Below are 20,348 nucleotides of genomic sequence, written 5' to 3'. Positions count from 1 at the left end.
CCTGAACTAATCCATGAGCCAATCAGAAGCATGGGATCAGAGAGTCATGCTGGGTTCTTTCCTTGTGCATCAGCACCTCTAACAAACATTCCGCAGGCCACATCATGCCCTCAGTGCTGCTTGTGCAGCCCCCCATTGTCTTTCATGGAGTGAGACACCATGAGGAGAAAAAATCTTACGCCTTTAAAAATCAGTGTAATCTAATCTGAAACTACAGCATGAATCATAATTGTAAGGTTATAACATGGACGGATTCGCTATATGGCAGAGCTGTGGGTGCTCACGCTACATTTTCATACCTTAACATGATTTTATTTCTTTTCAGTTTACCCTTAACTCTGAATTTTCTGGGTTCAGAACGTCTGATTTGGGGACAGTTACAACACCCCTGTAATGATTTTTTACTATATACTTTCAACCTTAATTCCATTTTAACATTTTGTCTGAGACTTTAGATTACCATAGGCCCTATAGGCTCCAACCAAGATTAAAGTCCCCTTGCGCTCGGCGCTGTGTAACACATAATGAGAGGCAGCCTGTGCAAACAAAAAAGTCTAAACAAAAAAGACAGACAAGGTGGGAAAGGAAACAGAGGCACAAAGAGGTGAAGTGGCTTGTCTGACATCACACTGCAGGTCACTGGCAGGGACTAGAGCCCAGGCCAGTGCACCATACACCATGCTGACTCCCATGTATTTAGCAGCCAAGGTGCCTCTCCAAATGGTCATGATTGTTTTTTGTATATGGATAAACTTTTTAAACTCAGCTTTTTAAACCAGTAATTACAGTGCAGCCCTAATGTTCTTTAGAAACACAGAAAAACCACACACAATAACATCTGCTTTCATCCACGTGGAGAACAATTCTCTAGGCTCGAGTAAACTTCCCCCAGAGGAACCCTCTGTGAGCTGCCCCCAAGCAAGGGGGAGGCACATTCCCTACTCACCATCTATAGGGCTGAGGTAATCATGAAGATGCGCCGCGCTAGCTGCTCCCCCACTCTGCATCAGGAGGTCCCCGTAAGGATTCGGATGGCTGGCCATGAGCGTCATCTGGTGATAGTAGTCGGCAGGGTTGGCTCCTGGAGGGGGAGGGGGCAAACCAAAGAGGCCTCTCTCTTTTAGATGCTCATGAGCCACTGTAGAGGCAGAGAGTGAGGAGACAAACATGGGGAAAATGTTCTCACAGTAAGTAAAACTCCAGTGCTGACATTACAGTCTGCCCCACAGTCCCCAAGCCCCCTTGTTACAACTCAGTTTGGTGCTCTAATGACGTGCGTTTGGGCGTGTTTCTGTGGACAAAAGAGGCCTCTGCATTCTTCCATTTCCGCACATTTATAAACAATGTCTCATTCCCCCTTCTAATAATCCTTCCACATGAAAACAGAATTCACTGCAGGGAGGGGTCTGGAAGGCCCGACCAGCCCACAGCAAAAACGCTGTCAGCATCAACTTTGGTGCCTATTAGCAAAGAAAAAGACAAGTAGAGTCCAGTTAACAACCGCAGCTCAAGGAAATTAAAGCTGAGATCTAATGCGGAGAGCTAGGTTTAGCGTCTGGCAGTGTAAAACCATTTTGGCTGCCAAAGCCAATTACACTCACTTTCTTCCCACTGTAATTTTTCAAACCTGCCTCCCCACTAGCTCGCCATTAACTTATTTACCGTGGCCTAAAAAAACCCCACAATGCCCCCTTTAAAATGCCAAATAATGAAACGCACTTTGCAAGGCGGTGGAAAAAAAAATACATGAGCAATAAAACCTCTCTGCTGTATGCTGAGAGCAGAGGTTTGGAATCTTAACACTTGCTTGGGTGAGCAAAACCTAATTAACAGGAACAGAAAAGCCACATTGTAAGGTGTGCATATACCTGTATCTAGCCAAGCTATTGACGTGCCCCTCAGTTACCGCAGCATCTAAACACTTCAGTCTTTTGATAGATATATCCTCACCGCACTGATGTGAGGTAGGAAAGTGCTGTTCTTCTAATTCTACATTTGGGTAGTGTGACCAGATGTCCCGATTTTATAGGGGAAGTCCTGATATTTGGGGCTTTGTCTTATATAGGTGCCTATTACCCCTCACCCCCTGCCCCAGTTTTTCAGCCTTGCTTTCTGGTCACTCTACATATGGGAAACTCAGGCACAGAAAGACTAAGTGACTTCCCCAAGGTCACAGAAAGTCTGCATTGGAGCAGGAAACTGAACCCAGAAGTCATGAGTCCCCGGCTAGCACCCTAAACACTGGACCATCCTTCCTCTCTATGTAGATACATACAAGGTACAATTTTGACTTCACAAACACACTTTTTATATTGATTTCTTATGGAGATACTTCTGATTTACTCATCTGCAACTAAATGAGACCTCAGACTGTACTGAACTGTATATATATATAGTGGCCATATTCTCTTCTGCCATAAATTGATGCAGCTCCAGCATTACATAAGTAGAGAATTGGGCTCTCTATCTATTTATGCTTTCAAAAGGGTACACCTGTATTTCAATGTTTTCTGAAATGACTGAAATTTACTGAAGAGCCTCCCATTTTTCATTTCTCCCTGCCTCCTACCTCAAATATACAGCGTTTAACATTATCAAACACTCCGTAAGCCTGTGTGATGCCTCAGCTCGCTGAGATGGGAAAGGTAGGAACTATACTGAATGCAGCCTGATGCTTGGAAGTGTCTGGGTTATTTACAGCCAGTGCCGCATCTGTGCACCATGCACAGGTTTTCACAGTCCCTTTACACAGGCAAGAACTATTCCACAGGGATTACCCGGGGGAGAGGGAGGAGAGCAGAAATAACGAGGAACGAGGGGTCAGGTGGCCTCTCCCCCTTACACTAGGGCACCCATCACGTGAGAAAGACTAGCGCCATGTGTAACCGCTGTAGTGTACAGGAACTGTGTAATAGCCCTTTAAGTAGTTTTTTGGTCCCTTAGTGAGCCCTGCCTGCTGTCTTCTATTGCAGACGCCACAAGAACCGACTTGTGGTGTCTGCAATCGAAGCAGCAGCATATATCCGTAGAGAGGCCTTGTGTGTTTGTATATAGTTAGTAAACGTGGTTATTTGGAATCCAACTGTGTCCAAGACGTTTCCTTATATCATTAGTGTTGTGTAAAGAGCAAAGACACAACAAACACTTTGCACAGCTGCAGCCCTGTCACAGGGCTGCCGGAGTCCCTCTGGGGACCCACTGCCAGTGAAGCTCATAAGACCAGAGACTGGAGTAAAATGGTACATAATTTTAAGCAAAATATTTATAACAGAATCCAACAGTAACAGCTCTTCTCATGCTCTGGTTTGTCAATGCAATGATGCAAAACAAATGTGTAGTTACAGACCAGGGGAAAAACAACAGCTCCCCACTTCAGAGAGCAGCTGTAGATCCTTTGCAGCTGTAGATCCTTGGGGTATAGGGAATGTAGTGCTGGTGAAAAGTGCCAGAGCTACAAAATAGCTACAGCACGAGTAGCAGTAGAGCAAACTCCTCCAGCACCGTGTTGGCTACATGCTTCAACCTTGACCCCCAGAGACCACTTCTCGGCGTAAGAGTTGCCATGCACATTCATTTTCTGCCCTCTCTGTGGAGACTGCCAATATGGGTGCCAGCCTATGCCAACTGCTGAGAGGAGGCATAGTTCAACAACAGTCAATCTAAGAACTGCACAACTCATTTCATGTCAGCCACTTGACAGCCTGTAGTTCAGCTACGGCTTTAAACCCTCACGCTCAGTGTCAGGACAGCAATGCGCTTACCATCAGCAGGGCTGAGGCCTCTGGCGGCAGAGATCATGGAGAGAGTGGGACTGCTGTGCACGGTGCGGAGGTAATGTTCCATATGGGGGTTCATGTATGGGTGAGGGGGGTTGAAAGGCGATTCACCAGGTCCTGCTGGGTGAGGAGAAAGGCGAATAAGGGAGATGTCGGAGATAACGGGGCTGCCACTGAGGGTAGGAGGCCTGTGAAGGAAACAGAAAAACATACAGTAAATTGGTCTTCAATTTCATTAGCACCTCTTTGTGCATTTTTTCTTTAAGCTAGAGCATATGGCTGGAGAGCAAGGACTCCTGGGTTCTAGTCCCAGCTCTGACTCACTGTGTGAACCTAGGTAAGTCATTTCAATTTTTTTGCACCTCAGTTTGCCCTTCTATAAAATAGATATAAACTGTGCATATATGTACCACTGCCACCTGTTGGAGAGAATTATAATTGCTCTATTCTATATCTTATGCTGCTAATAGTGGTTGAAGAATCTCCTCTATCTCAACTGGTTTTGGAGCAAAAGACTCAGAGATAAATTATTGTGAAATCCTCTGTGGCCACAGAATACAGTACAGTGACATATGTGATGCCTTAGTTGGCCACAAGTTTCTACAATACTGACCTCACATTGATATTGTGAAGGCTGTTTAAAGAATTTTTGCCACATACACTGAGATCTTCGGAGAACAGGTGCTATGCAAGTGCAAAGTGCTAGAATTATTCTTTACAAGTTCCTCTATGAACTTTACAGAGAAAAGATAAAGTGCCCATCGCCACTTCCCTGCGGGAAGGGGGAGGGGAAAGGAACCTCCTTTGTTCTCTTCTAAACCTGCTCATAGTGAGACCATGGACTTGTCAAAACTAGAGAGAAAGAGACAGAGACTTTGTCAGCTGGAGCTCAGGAGAGGTATGTGCTTGCCAGCAAGTCAGGCAGAATTTCTGTGCTCAAAGCCTGGAAAAAACTGCTAAAGCCAACAGAAGTAGTGAATCTAAGTTTCAGGAAGCCGAGCTAGACAAGAAAGGGATGTAAAAGCTACAGACACTCGCCACATTTATGGTCATGAAGGTGAGCCACAGGATGAGCTGCATTTCTTGGTCTGTTGTGAGCAGGCCTTGAATCCCTATCTGCTGGTTGACAGTTTTTTCATCTGCCCATCTTACTAGGAGACTGCCTCAGATAGGAAACTGCACCTCCCAGGGGCTAGCAGCTGCTGCCTTTGCAATGTCTAGAAGTGAAGGAAGTTTGGGAGGGAGGACAGCCAAGTAATTAAAGCAGGGAAGGGGAAGCCAGAATTCCTACATTCTATCCCACACCCTGTCACTGAATTAAGTGACCTGGGGCAAGTCACTTAGCCGCCCTCTGACTAAATAACCCACCTGCAGAAGTCAATCAAAACTTTTTCAAACCACATTGGAAGGTTTGTTTTAAGATTTTGAGGGCAAATGTTCTGATCAGATTTTATCGTGTGTGTTCTTCTTGTTCTAGCCTCCTTAGCGCTAAATCCCTCAGTCCCTGCTTAGGCAAAGTCTCCGTTAAAGTGAGATTTTGACCTGAGAAAGGATTTACTAAATGCTGCAGGTTTAGGTATCTGGACATTTCTAGATAAGAAAAAAAAATCAGACCCGTATTTCAACCCTGGAGCAGCTCCACCAGCAGTAGCAAAGGTGAAAGATGTAGTGTAGTGAGGTCTCAGGGGTTTATTCCATCATATCTTCCAATCCTTATTAAATAACCGAGTGACAATAATGCATGCTCAATCTACCATACAGCCTTCATCCTTCCTATCACTCGGGGATAAATACAGGATCTGTATTATGCCAGTCTAAACTCAGCCTTAGTGTTCAGCCCCTTCATAAACCTGCAAAGGGAGTTCTGTCAAAAAAGCCTACAGTACCAGGAGAGGGAACTGGTGGCATGTGTTATTTACGGTGCCATAAGTATGGGTAGCACTGGATGCAGAGAAAACAAATGCAGTCCCTGTCCTGAGTAGGTTACAGTCTTAGCTACATACAGGAAACAGGGCAAAGTAACAGCAGACAAAGAGGAAAGAGAGGGGTCTACATCATGTGAGATCCCTTTTAAATTAGATTTAGATCTAATGAGGGTTGGTGTGGAAAGATAGGGGTAGAGCATGTCCGATGATGGGTTTTGAGGATGATCGTGAAGCACGATTTTATGATGTATGGGATCAGAGGCTTGGCAGCATGCTGGTGGGTAAAGGGTAGTGGAGAGATGCAGAATTATCAGCGTAAAGAATCTAAGTGGGTGAATGACAGGAGATAAGAGAGTGGCTGGAACAAGGGCTGAGCTCAGTGGCATTGGTCTAAGCACGGGAAATGGTAGCACATTTTATGCAGGACTCTGCGTAAGAATATTTAAGTATTCCCACGAGTGTGTGTGAGCGCAAATATCTGTCTCTCTACATGTGTATGTAGCCACAAGAGTGAAGCTCTCTGAGAGGCTTAGACATGCCACCTGAACTTCAAGATTCAGATTTCACCCTATACTGTCAACAATTCAGGTGCCTTTTTATTTATTTATAATACTTGGATATCCACAAAGCCGCACAGAACAGTAACACAAGCTTTATAGCCTCATTCAGCAATTTATGAGGGTGTTTGTCATTGTCTTTCTGATAAATTAGTAAATCTGGCAAGTGTTTGAACACTTTTTGCTGATGTGTAATACATTAAAATGTCTTTTAAAATATATATATATATTGTTCTAAATACTCCTCTGTAGTGATAAAGTCTGCCTCTCACCAGTGTAAAATACAAGGCAGCAAAAAGCTGTCATTACAAGGGTATATCAGTATCCAAAACACACACACATACACACAAGTTTTATTGGAATCACTCCTGATTCACAGTGCAATAATTGAAAGCAGAATCAAGCCCATTATATTTTATAGTACTGAAAGACAAACTTATGATCACATAGTGATTTCAACCTCATAACCTGTTACTATGTCATTTTGTTACCAAAATTATGTAGGTGACTTAGTCAGTTTCCAAAACTGCCTTGTTCCAAACTGTGTGGCCTATGTACATAGCCCAGTGTACTGTGGCTGGTTAACATCCTCTGTACTTCAGCCATGACATCATCTACAATAGCAGCACGCCTGCAAGGCTCAGCCAAGCTTGAGCTAAGATTTGTGTAACAGTCGAAGTTGCTGCTAATAAGTCAACCGTGTATGAAATCTACCAATTTATTTTGGGGGGGTGGGGGGGGGGAAGAGAAGTGAATCAAAGTCTCTGTTCCAGATTTAGTTTCACATCACTTCTAACAATCTCCACCACCTCATCTGGAAAAAATGAAATGGGTTTTAAAAAAAGTGATGTCATTAAGAAAACATCTGACTAATTTTTCTTCTGATGAAGACTTAATATAAGCAAGGGGGAATGTAAATTAAAAGCAGCCCCAATCTACCCCAACCCGTGGAGCCTGGCTTAATATATAAGCCATGAAAAGAGTTTTCTTACATATACAGTAAGTTCCCTCTTTCATCAATAGTCAGTGCTTCTCCCGATGGGGTTGTGAACTTCTTTGATGCAGGCTTGAAACTATGTATTAGTGGGTCTATGAGCCTTCTGAGGCTACTGTGATCAAACTGTGAGGCCGACATCGTAAATGCATTTAATGATATGCAGGGCTCGCTATTCATTTTCTCCATGCTAAATTGTGCAGAAGATTCTGAGTCCCTCAGAAGATGAAAACTCCAGCCTGGCCAAAAAGGTAAAGTTGGAGAAAAATGACCAAGATGTCAACCAAAAGGCATACAAATGGAAATGCAGCCGGCAACAGAGCACAAGGTTAGCCTGGTGGTTAAAGAAATGGACTCAGAGGTCCAACTGAACTGGGTTCAATTTTCAGTTCTTCTACAGACTTCCTCTGTGACCTTGCGCAAGTTACTTAGCTTTTCTGTGCCTCATCTGTGAGGCTACGGTCCACAGCACATGATTCTTTCAGCGGCGTGTATAGCGTGTACTCAAATCGCCCCCCTAGCATGGCTTTAAATAGCAGTGTAGACAGTGAGGCATGGCTTAGGTGAGTAAAGAATACACATGCTTGAAGGGAGTGGGCAAGTACCTGAGTACATACCCGCCACAGATCTTTTTGCTCAATCCGTGCTGTTCCCTCTACACTTCTGGTTTTAGTTGTGTAGCGCCCCCGCCACAAGAAGAGACTCTGGAGAAAGGCTCTGGCACTGGGGAGGCAGCAGGGAAAGGCTCTGCAGTGGGGAAAGGCTCAGTCAATTCCTTGCTGCTAGAGACTTTCCCCTCTACTGGTAAGGACTCTGGCAGAGGGGAGGCAATGGGAAAAGGCTCTGCCAGCTCCCCACTGCTACAGCCCTTCCCTGCTGCAGGTAAAGCCTACATCAGCAGGGAAAGGCTCTGGCAGCCTTGTAACTATACACTGTAGTCTGGACCCAGCTTGCTTTTCACTGCAGTGCGTAGCTACGCATACCCTGAATGCCACCAAAAGCGGTGTGTAAGGTAGACGTAGCCTAAAAGTAGAATAGTAATACTCCTGCTCTTTATTTGTCTCATCTATTGGGACTGTAAGTTCTTTGGGGCTGGGACTTTATCTTACTGTGTATGTGTGTAGTGTGCCTAGCACAATCAGGTCAAAATCTCTGTTAGGACCTCTAAAGATTACTGAAACACAAAATAATTATAATAAGCAGCTCAGGGATACTGATCGCTTACCATGACAAGTCTCAAAGTAGCATGGCTATCATCAACCACCAACTAATATTAATCCTTAAGAGTACTGGGGATAAGGTCCTCCATTCCTCAGGCCACTGTCTTCTCCTCACAACTTGCTTTCCCATTTCACCAGTAGCCATTTGCTCCCCATCCATTATTATTAATTATCTGAATTCTGGTAAGCTCCTGAAGGCCTCAGTTTAGAAGAGTGCCCCCACTGTGCTAGGTGCTGTACAAAGACATAGTAAAGAGATAGTTCCAGCCTCAGAGAGCTTACAAGATGAACAAAGGGTGGTGATGGGGTGGGGGGGGAGAAGGTATTATTAGCTCCCTTTTACATCTGGTGAATTTAGGCACGGGGAGATTAAATAACTTGCCCAGGGTCAGAGAGGTAGTCTGGGGCAAAGGTGTGAATAGGATCCAGGTCACCTGGTTCCCAGTATGGTTCCTTAACTACAAGATCAAACCTGGTCTCCTTCAGAGCTTTTCCCCTGCTGCAGTATCCCCATCCCTGAAAGTTCTTCCACCCTGTTACTAGTCCTTTCCACACCTGCAGCGTGGCTGCCTCCCCATCTGTGTTCTAAAGGCTGAAGGGTCGCTGACGATTGTATCCATCTATGCCAAAATTTGACCTACATATTTGACCGACAAGATCAAACCATGCCCTCTATCCAGGGACTATATCCAGCTTTGGCAGGGATATGGAATGAAACAAACAGCTCTCCGCTTTCCATCTCTAAACACTATGATCCCAACTGTTTGGCTCTCCTCCTCATACCCCATTCCATATTCAGGAACAATCTGGACCATCCCTAACAAAAATACATGACAGCATCCACCCCACACATCACATCCACAAATGCAACCCCCAAGGCTGCATTCACCTAACAGGGAGGAAAGGGCTGGTTCTAGGCAGAAGCTGTGGGTGCTTCAAGCATTTCCTTAACACTCTTTCCCACAGACCTATGATGTTAGAACACATTTGTAAAATTATTCACTGTTCTCGCTGTTGGACCCTGGGACGGCATGAAGAAAACACCTGACCATGCATACTGAGGGAGAATCCAGGATCCACTGAAGTCATCTGCGAAACTGCCCCTCACCGCAATGGGGCCAAGATTTCACCGTATGTATATTTCCAACACAGCTGGGGCTGCACTTTGCAAATAGGCTTTGGAAATGGGAGCGGGGTGCCTGTTTCCCTGAGGCTCCTTTCAAAATCCCAATGTATATCATTAGCAGTCAGTTATTCTGTAGAGATTTACATCTTCCAAGAGGCACATAAGCGTTCATCAATTTACCCTCTCAATGCCCCTGGGAAGCAGAGAAGGTTATTTGTTATCCCCTCCCCCCTCTTTTTAAAATTTTAAACAGACATGGAAACTGAGGCGGGGAAAGTCTGTTGATTTGTCTAACGCCATACACTGAGTTGGTGGCAGAGCTAATGTCAGAGAACTTTCGAGCTCTCAGGCCACTAACTCACACGTCTCTTCAGATCAGTTACTGACAAATTATTGTTGACAGCTAGGAGGGAACCGCCTTGAAAAATGCACAGGGCAGTGTTGGGGTTACTAGATGTTTTCTCCTTGCTCCAATAATCTGCTGTCTATGGAAGGGAACCATTAGGCATCTACAGATATGAGTATGAAGCAGCAAACATTTCTTGCATTCATGGGCAGTGATTTCAGTCCCTTAGGAATATCTGTGACCAGGATTGGAGATAAAGGGGGGAGATCTCTTTAAACACTGATGGCATCAGGAAAAGTGCCTCTCAGAACATTATTTGCAGCCTTAGATTATTTCCACAGCTGTCAATAGTTCTCTCCACCGGTGCATTGTTCTCACCTACTTGTCAGCGCTGAAAGCCACCCTGCTGTTTCAGGGTCTGATGTACAATCCTCCACAGATGCAGGGAGGCGAGGCAGCTCAGCAGTTGGCGTGTGACAGGACTGTAGGAATAGCACCAGCAGCAAGAAGATCTATTAACAGTTGACACTTGACACATAGAATCAGTGGGAAACTAGGAATTTTTGGTGGTTTCCTAGGGGTCTAGTAACTCCCCAATTGTACTTGCATCAAAGGAAAAGAAAGCTGCTTAATCTTCTTACCACCTGTGCCACCCTAGTGCAGCAAAACAAAATCAGGGTAAATAAGTTTGTTGAAATCAGTGTCAATTCATCCAAAATATGCAGACAACCTAAAAGCAGAGGAATGGATTAAACATGCTGTAGTCGGTAAGAGCCATATCTGGGCAGCGGCCTCATGCTAAATGGCAGTACTGGGTCTCTTCTTTGGCACTAGGGTCAACTGACAGGCCTCTCAGCAGGACAAAAAGCTTTTATCAAGTCTCCATCAGGCAGTTCAACCAAAATGGAAAAAAAAAATCCATCTATCCCTAAGAACCTTTGTTCACTGTGTAGCAGTGTCAGGGCCTAAGAGGTCTGGAAAAATCTGCTCCCCCTGAACAGTAACATAATACTTTGCTGTAGCACCTTTCATCTGAAGGTCTACAACTGCTTAGTACAGAAGGAGGAGTTATGGGCCTAATCCTCACCTGGCATCTTCAAAATGGACTCTCTCCTTTGACTTCAGTGGAGCTACACTGATTTACACCAGTTGAGGATCTGGCCCTGCAAGGGTATATCTGCACTGCAGCTGGGAACGAGCCTCCCAGCCTAGGTAGACAGACTCATGCTAGCTCCGACTAAGCTAGCGTACTAAAAATAGCAATGTGGATGTTGTAGCTCAGGCTCTGAAGCCCACCCTGGGTTTGAGCTCGGGTGGCTAGCCCCAGTCTCCACTGGAGGAGCAACTTTTACACTGCTATTTTTAGCATGTTAGTTCCAGGGAAATTAGCATGAATCTACCCACCCGGTCTGGGAGACTTGCTCCAAGTTGCAGTGTAGTCATACCCCTGGATGCACAACCCCCTTTGTGAGGCATGTGAGGAGTACAATTCCCATTTTACAACTAGGTAAATGGGGAATGTGGTAAATTTGCCAAAAGTAACACAGCAAATAAAAGGCAGACCCAATAATAGAACCCAAGTGTCCTGTCTCCCCAGTCCCATTCTCTAGCCAGTAGACAACACTCTCTCCAAAAGGGAGTGGAGGATTTTCAGTGGCTCAGTAGTTTACAGTCCTAGCCCATATGTGCCAAACATCTCAATTCAGCATGGTCAGGCCTGTCACAGATTGAAATGTCAGTAGAGGGGGTTTTGGAACAAACTGATAAATTAAACAGTAATAAGTCACCAGGACCGGAAGGTATTCACTCAAGAGTTCTGAAGGAACTCAAATATGAAACTGAAGAACTATAATTGTGATATGTAACCTATCCCTTAAATCAGCCTCTGAACCAGATGACTGGTGAACAGCTAATGTAATGCTGATTTTTAAAAAAGTATACAGAGGCCATCATGGCAATTTCAGTACCAGGCAAATTGGTTGAAACTATAGTAAAGAGCAGAATGATTAGACTCAGAGAAGAACACAATGTGTTGGGGACAAGTCAACATGACTTCTGTAAAAGGAAATCACGCCTCACCAATCTATTAGAATTTTTTGAGGATGGCAACAAGTATGTAGTCAAGAGCGATCCAGTATCTGTACTAAGAAAAGGAGTACTTGTGGCATCTTAGAGATGCATCCGATGAAGTGAGCTGTAGCTCATGAAAGCTTTTGCTCTAATAAATTTGCTAGTCTCTAAGGTGCCACAAGTACTCCTTTTTTTTTTACGGATACAGACTAACACGGCTGCTACTCTGAAAAGTATCTGTACTGAGACCTGTGCTGTTCAACATATTCATAAATGATCTGGAAAAGGGGTGAACAGTGAGATGGCAAAGCAGACTGCAAAGAGTTACAAAGAGATCTCACAAAACAGGGTGATTGGATAACAAAAAGGCAGAAGAAATTCACTGTTGATAAATGCAAAGTAATGCACATTGGAAAACAATCCCAACTATGCATACAAAATGATGGGTTCTAAATGAGCTGTCATCTCTCAAGAAAGAGATTTTGGAGACATTGTGGATAGGTTTCTGAAACCATCTGCTCAATGTTCAGTGGTAGTCAAAAAAGTTAACTGAATGATAGGAACTATTAGAAAAGAGATAAATAATAAGACAAAAATATAATGCCAATATATAAAGCCATGATCTGCCCATACCTTGAACTCTGCGTGAAGTTCTGGTCACCCCATCTCAATTGGAAAAAGTAAAGAGAAGGACGAACAAAAATATTAGGGGTATGGAACAGCTTCCATATAAGGAGAGATTAAAACGACCGGGGCTGTTCATCTTAGTAAAGAGATGACTAAGGGAGGATATGATCGAGGTCTATAAAATCATGAACATCGCAGAGAAAGCGAATAAGGAAACCCCTTCACATAACAGAAGAACCAGGGATCACCCAATGAAATTAATGGGCAGCAGGTTTCAGAAAGAAACGTCTAAGGAAGTACTTCTTCACAAAACAAATAGTGAATCTGTGGAACTCGTTGCCAGGGGATGCTGTGAAGGCCAAAAGTATACTGGTTCAAAAAAGAGGTAAGTTCATGGAGGATAGACCCATCAATGGCTCTTAGCCAAGATGGTAAGGGACACTACCCTTTTCTCTGAGTGTCCCTAAACCTCTGACTGCTGGGACTGGATGAAAGGGGATGGATCACTCGATAATGGCCCTGTTCTGTTCATTCCCTCTGAAACATCTGGCCCAGGATCATGGTGGGCTAAATGGACCATTGGTCTGACCCAGTATGGCCAGTCTTATGTCACCAAAATATTTTATCCCCCAGTCCAGTGTATTTCAATGAAGTGGGCACACATCCCTATTTATGTCTCTTAGAGGTTGGCAAGTACATATTCCTCTCACCACTACTCACAATGGTGGATGTGAGCTGCTATGCCCCTGAGCATTACTGCTAGACACAATGCTGTTAAAGGTGTTCTTTATGTCCCTTGTGCTGGAACAGCAGCCCCACTGATCAGCACAGTAGCAGCATTACTTCTTGGAAGTGAAACCCCATTGGGATGAGGGTATCTGAGGCTACCAGTATTTGGAGGAGATACTAGCGGTTCTCAGGCATTTTAATTTGTAAATAAGTGCAGCAAAAATAGTGTGACTTTCATTTAATTTTTTTTTAAATAAATTGGCAGAGCGGATGCTTGGGCAGCAGCCCAACTTCCACTGGAGTTGTTTATGCCATGAACTAGGAGTAGAGCCATTTCCCAATGCCCACCCTGTCCGTCTCGCATGAAATCAGCTCGGGCGTTCCTGGAAGCTGAACCTCTAAGAAATCTAACACCGAAATAGTCTCTCTGCAAGTGTCTCTCTACCACCACTGCCCTCCATCCACCCACACAGTCAGAGACAGTAGTGATGAGTGAAGGCTGGATTGAGAGCTGATCTAAAACCTTTTCTGTGCTCCAACGGGGTCTAAGAGTATGGAAATGCGGGAGGCATGCCACTCTAAAGAAAACTTGGGATCTTCTTTCCCATCCTTGGCTTTATAATTTAGGAATCCTTTATAATTTCCTTCTCAATGTGAGCATGTGATAACAACTCCCCCACAAGACTAGATGTGGTGGAGAACGTTGGTTTCTGTTCTCACAAACACTATCCCCCTGCCTGGCCCATCCCAGATGCATGCTAATAAGAGGGAATCTGGAGTGATATTGAATTAATAATGTGATAGTTAAAGAATTGCATTTCTGTGAAATAATCTGAGCAGGATAAATAAAAGCCACTCACAAGAGGAGAAATAAACAATGCTAAAGTCACCTGACTAGTTAAAATTAATTTTTAGGTGCCAAATGCATTAATTCAGTGGAAGACAAAGTGGTGAATACTTCCCCGTTGCTTAATGGAATAAGGACACTTGCAAATGATTGTTTTGTTGGGTTGTAAAAGTTCACATTTTCTACTGAGAAATGGATATAGACAAGCTGTTAAGAAACAGAAACTATACATAGTAAGTATTGCATTTTTGTTAAAAGTTAAAAAAAAGAACTTGTTTCCTAAAATAATGGCCTGATTTTCAGAAGTGCTGACACCCACAATGCCACACAAAATCAATAGACAATGACGGTGCTCCATACCGTATCTTTCAACTTGCAAGTGCCCACATGTGAGTCTTTGACAGAGACCCTAAACGAGGAATGCCAACAAATTATTCTGCAGGAAACAAACTGCTGTGAGATGCATTCCTTCAGCGTAACTAACTCTTGATAGAACCTGCATTTCATGATTGTTTATTTCTGAGGTGAAACCATTTTCAACAGCCAAACTGAGTGGACACCACATTTATGAGGTAATTTTGGGATGGCAATGAGTGACATCCCTCAAAATAAGGTATGCTTGAGAGGTCAAATCAGGGCCATGCATAATTCACATCAAACTCATGTGTGATTTGAACATTTATGGAGAATTTTTTTCATTCTTAAACTTAAAAAGCAGCTGATGTGCAACTCATTATCTGCAGGGAATTAGTGAGGGATATTAGCTGTCTTGTGGCCTTGATCAACTCCCATTGATTTAATGGGAGTTGAATGAATCTGTCATTTGGGTGACTGGTAATCCTTCAAACTTCACATGTAACTAGATGAAATTATCCTGTAGAATGACCTGATGCTTGAATATAGGGATCCCAGCTTTAGAACACCTAGCAAAATTGGAGGCTAGCACCTCAGTGACTGTCGGTGAGGGCCAGTAGATAAGGCACTGGACCTGAGCTCAGAAGACATGGGTTCTAATTCTCAGCTTTACCACTGACCTGCTATGTGACTCTGGGCAAGTCATTTTAATCTCTCTATGCCTCTATTTTCCCATCTGTAAAACGGGCATAATGATGCCTCTTTTGTAAAGTGCTTTGAGATCTACAGATGAAACCATTATATAAGAAGCAAGGTATTATTATTGAATTGGCTCCAATTTTACCACTTTCAAAAGACAGTTACAGAGGTTATCAACAGAACTGGATGAAAATGGTGAAAGCTTTGCTGCAAAATTTCCACACACAGATTTTCACAGTTTGGGTTTTTCTTCATGCCCCTTAAATTTTGCATTTGTGCACTGAAAACATGCACACTGAGAGAGAGAATTTTTAACAGTGAAGTGATTTCCCATGGAACAAGCTTACCATGGGAAGTGGCAAATTCATCACCACTTGTCTCTAAATCAAAATTGGATCTCTTCCTAAAAGATATGATCTATTTCAACCACAAGTTGTTGATCTTAAGTAGTAGGGAAAAATAATTCCTACCACTGTAGAAATTACTGGCTGTAATTGTATAGTCTAAGTTACAGATGTCAGACTAGATGATCAGAGTGGTTCTTTTGGCCTTAAAATGTATGGACCTCAGAATCTAAAAATTCTTAGACAAGATTTGTGGTTAAGGCATTAGATGAGGACTCTGGAGCTCTGGGTTCAGTTCTCAGATATGCCCTGCATGACCTTGGGCAAGCCACTCAGGGACAGATTTTTAAAGGTATTTAGGTGCCTAAAGTTGCAGATAGGTGCCTAGCTCCCATCAATTTCAGTGGGAGTCAGACTTTCAGTCACTGTCAAAAAAATCACACTAGGTGCCTATCTGCATCTTTAGGCACCTAAATATCTTAAAAAATCTTGCCCTTAAAGCATAATCATGCACTGCGGGAGTCAATGGATGTTTAGCCAGTGATGTCAATGGGAGCAGAAGCAGGTCCTTAGTGTCTCTGTGCTTCAGTTTCCCATTTATAAAATGGACATAGTAATACTTCCTTTCTCCCATGTCTGTCTTGCTAGTTTAGACCCCGATCCTACACAGTGATATGCACGTGCTTAAATTTCTACACTGTGAGTAATCCCACGGAGGTCAAGGTCATCATTCATAATAGGTAAAATTAAGGACCTGTGTAATTCTGTGCAGGATTGGGGCCTTTGGACTGTAAACTCTTTGGAGCACAATCAATTATTTTCTGTTGTGCAGTAAGTTGCACTCAGTGGAGATGATAAAAATAGAAACAATTAATAAAATTTCACATTTTATTGATCGCCAAACAAAGAAAAACTTAGGCTGTTAACAAGCAAGGTCACTCTCTGTTATGCAACACACAAATAAGCAAGACTTCAAAGATCAGAATTAGAGTTGACATGGGACCTTAAACCCAAATCAAATTAGCATGTTAAAGAGAGATCTTTGATTCAAGCTTAATAATGGTGATTTTTTTTGTTTTGTTTTATACTTAATCAGCCTCACAGCCCACTGTGCAGTCATATGCTATGAAAACATATCAAAGGGAGTAAACATTCTGTTTCAGCTCCATAGATCCTTTTTACCTAATTATCCTACTTAGACGACCTTTTAATTTAAATTCTGCACATCCCACCTTTTCACACAAGTTTTCCCTCAGTAACGAGGGCTGAAGAACAACCAGCATCATGTCTCATAAACAGAGAAGACTGAAAAATGTCAAATACATGAATGAGTCAAGGAATGGTAGAGAGATTTTTAACATCATGGTATCAAAGTTGGTTTCTTGGGAGACTAATGATGAAAGGGTTCCTGGAAGAAGCAAGTTCTAAGAAGGGGTTTGAAGGAACGTGGCTGAGATAGGAAGACAGAAAAGGTATGAAAGAAGATAAAGAACCAATGAGAGCAATTCAGCAAGAGGTTTAAGAGGGAGAGTGGGAGAAACAGGAGAAAGGAGCGTATCATTATGCAGATGCTTAAGAGTGACCAGGAGAAGGCTGAACTTCATTCCAACAGAGATGAGCAGTAAATAAAGGGGTTCAAAGAGAATGACATGGTCACAGCACTGGAGAATGATGGTAGTTTTCACAGCAGCATTTTGGATGGCTTGCAGGGGAATATCAGGAGAACCAATGAAACAAAGCAGGTGATGAGGCAGGAGATGAGTAAGGTATGGACAAGATTTAATGGTGAAAAGATGAATTTTGGAGATGTTGCAGGAGAAGACATGACAGGATTTTGAGACAGCTCTGACGTTGAGGGGGTAGGGCAGGTAAAGTTAGAAAGAAATGTCGAGTATGACATACTGTGTCTGATCAGTTGAATGCAGAATTCCCTTAGGAATACTATCACATTTAGGGGGATACTTTTACTAATGACTGTAAGTGAGAACATGGCGTTTGGGAAAACAGATTGGTCATGGGGAAAAATTCCATTCTTGCTCAGTAATGTTTCAGCACAGTGTCTTGACATACTATTTTTGGGTGCTTTTTTTCTTCTTGGATCTTGAAGAGGCTTGGATATTAATATGAAGGGATTTGACCTAACATTTAACAATCTAGTACTCATATGGCACCCATTGCCATAGTACCTGAGCATCTGAGAACCAAAAAGAGCTTTCATTAACCTGTTTGCGGAAATTGAGAGTCATTGCGTGGGGGGAGCTGGAAGAAACAAGAAAACTGAAGAAAATCCTTATTCATTCATTAAATATTAAATTCATCCTGGCACAGCACCAATTTATATCCCAGAAACCAAAAAAGAACCATTCCTCTTCATCATGACTGTAATACAATCAGCTGACAGCAGCATTACTCCAGGCAATGTTAACTGAAGGCATCTACATCTGACATCTGTAATTTCATGTTAACAAAATAGTTAAGCTCCTGCATCCCCGGTTCCTTGTGCGTCCAAGAAACCCAGGGCTTTGACTTGACTTTATTTTATAAGCAGTGTGTCAGGGAAAGGGCAAGGAGAGGTGACTCACCTGTAACTGGATTTCTTCCAGATGTGTGTTCCTATCAGTGCTCCATTTCAGGTGTGTATGCACCCCTGCACCTTTGATCAGAGATTTCTGGTAGCAGCGACTGGTCAGCCTAGGCATGTGCCCTTCACACTGTCATGCCCCTCGCTAAGGATATAGAGGGCCGTGTAGGTGAACCTCCCTCAGTTCCTTCTCTGCCACAAAGCCCAACAAGGGACTTCCAGAAGCAGAGGGGAAGGAGAGTGGGGAGCGAAGCACCCATAGTGATACACATCTCAAAGAACTCGTTACCGCTTGGGATAAGTAACCTCTCCTTCTTTGAGTAGTGTCCCTGTGGGTGCTCCACTTTGGGTCACTCCTGAGCAGTACCTACCTACGAAGGAGGGAGCTTTGGGGCAGAGTTCAGCATTGAGGAGAAAACTGCATTGCCTACTGTAGTGTCTGATCTAGCAGCATGAACAAAAGCATAATGGTTGGGGAAAGTATGCACAGACGTCCAGATTTTGGCTCTGCTGATTTCAGCAACAGGTTTGTCTTAATAAAGGCTACAGACAGACTGCAATCTTGGAGAATGAGCTGTTACGCTAAGGGGAGTGAGAACATCAGCCAACTCATAACAGGTAATAATACACCCAGAGATCCATCTTGAGATTCTCTGTGTGGAGACTGTGGATTCTTGGGATTGCTTTGCAATCAACATAAAAAAGCCTAGGAGATTTTCTAAAGGGTCTGGTTCTAACTAGGTAAAAGGCCAGCGCTCCCCTGACACCTAGGACACGGAAAGCAGTCTCCTGTCTAGTTTAATGTGGCTCTGGGGAAAACACTGGAAGGTGAACAGTCTGACTAATATGAAATTCAGAAGAGACCTCAGTTAAAAATGTTGGATGGGGTCAAGGTGACACCTTTTCTCTAGAAAACATTGTGAATGGAGGATCTGCCATTAGAGGCCCCAGTTTTCTGACCCTTTGGGAAGAGGTGACAACCACCAAGAAGGCTGTCTTCATAGATAAATGTAACAAGGAACAGGTAGCTAGTGACTCAAAGGTGTGTTTCACAAGGCAATTAAGGCTCTAATCCTAGATTGGAGTAGGATGCCTGATTGGCAGGAAGCAATTCACTAGACCTCTTAAAAATCTCACTGTGGTAGGATGGATGAAGACTGAAAAATCCTCTACTGGAGATTGTCATCGCTGCTAAGTGAACCTTAATGGAATTCCCAGAAAGTCCTGATCTTTTCAATTCCAACAGGTAATCCAAGATTGTGGACAGAAAAGAACAAGCAGGTGAAAGCTGATGACGATTACACCAAAGATCATAATGTTTCCACTTCTGAAGGTAAGTATGTCCTATAGATTCCTTTCTACTATGTAATAATACCTGTTGCATTTCTGATGAACAGGAAGTCTCTAACCCTGAGAACTAATGAGGAGCCATGCTTGGAGCCACAGAACCTCCAGTTTGCGGTGAAGTGTCTGACCGCCATCCTGAGACAACAGAGGGGAGCTGATGGGAAGCTGCCATGGTGGGTGAGAGGCGAGTCAGATGCAGTAAAGATACCAAATCTGTCTTGGCAAAGTTGGAGCAATCAAAATGACTCCGTTTTGGTTTTGCTTGATCTTGCTGAAAACCTTTAGAAGCAATGGGATTCATGGCTACACATAAAGAAGGCCTCCTATCCAGGAAATGAGAAAGGCATCTGCTAGAGATTGGGGATCTAGACCTCCCCTGACACGCAATTTGCTGCTCTTCATATTGGCTGGTGTGGCAAAAGGAGCAACTCCTGGTAATCCCCACGGTAAGAATATTCTGTTGAGGACCTCGGGGTCCAGCTCCCATTTGTAATTTAAGGAGAAGTGCCTGCTAAGGTCATCTGCCATGGTGTTTTTAACACCAGGGAGATAAGAAACTGAGATGACTATCTAGTTGGCTATGCATCAACTCTAGAGTTTCATTTTGTTGCAGAGAGAGGGGGAATGTGCACCTCCTTGACAACTGATACAATACATGCAGGCCAAATTGTCCTTATCTTGATTGACTTGGCTCCAATTAGAGGAAGAAAGTAAAGGCAAGCATTTGTGACCACTCTCAACTCTAGAAAGTTGATGTGGAGGAACTGTTCTGCAGTGATCATTTGCCCTGAATTGTATGAGGTCCC

General features: G+C 43.4%; 1 protein-coding gene across 1 annotated transcript in view; it reads right to left on the bottom strand.

Moving 5' to 3' along the window:
- GLI2 (GLI family zinc finger 2) overlaps positions 1-20,348 on the bottom strand; it is a 183,568-nt gene that overhangs the window by 44,845 nt on the left and 118,375 nt on the right. Inside the window, exons 3-4 of the mRNA XM_077829890.1 lie at positions 3,762-3,964; positions 947-1,138 (exon numbers count right to left, since the gene is read on the bottom strand). Of these exons, the coding sequence (XP_077686016.1) occupies positions 947-1,138; positions 3,762-3,964 (395 nt within the window). The remainder of the gene's footprint in view (positions 1-946; positions 1,139-3,761; positions 3,965-20,348) is intronic.

The sequence above is a fragment of the Eretmochelys imbricata genome, chromosome 11 (assembly GCF_965152235.1).
Source record: "Eretmochelys imbricata isolate rEreImb1 chromosome 11, rEreImb1.hap1, whole genome shotgun sequence".
NCBI lineage: Eukaryota > Metazoa > Chordata > Testudines > Cheloniidae > Eretmochelys > Eretmochelys imbricata.
The sequence above is the reverse complement of the archived record's forward strand: the minus strand, read 5'-3'. Positions and strand labels throughout refer to the sequence as shown.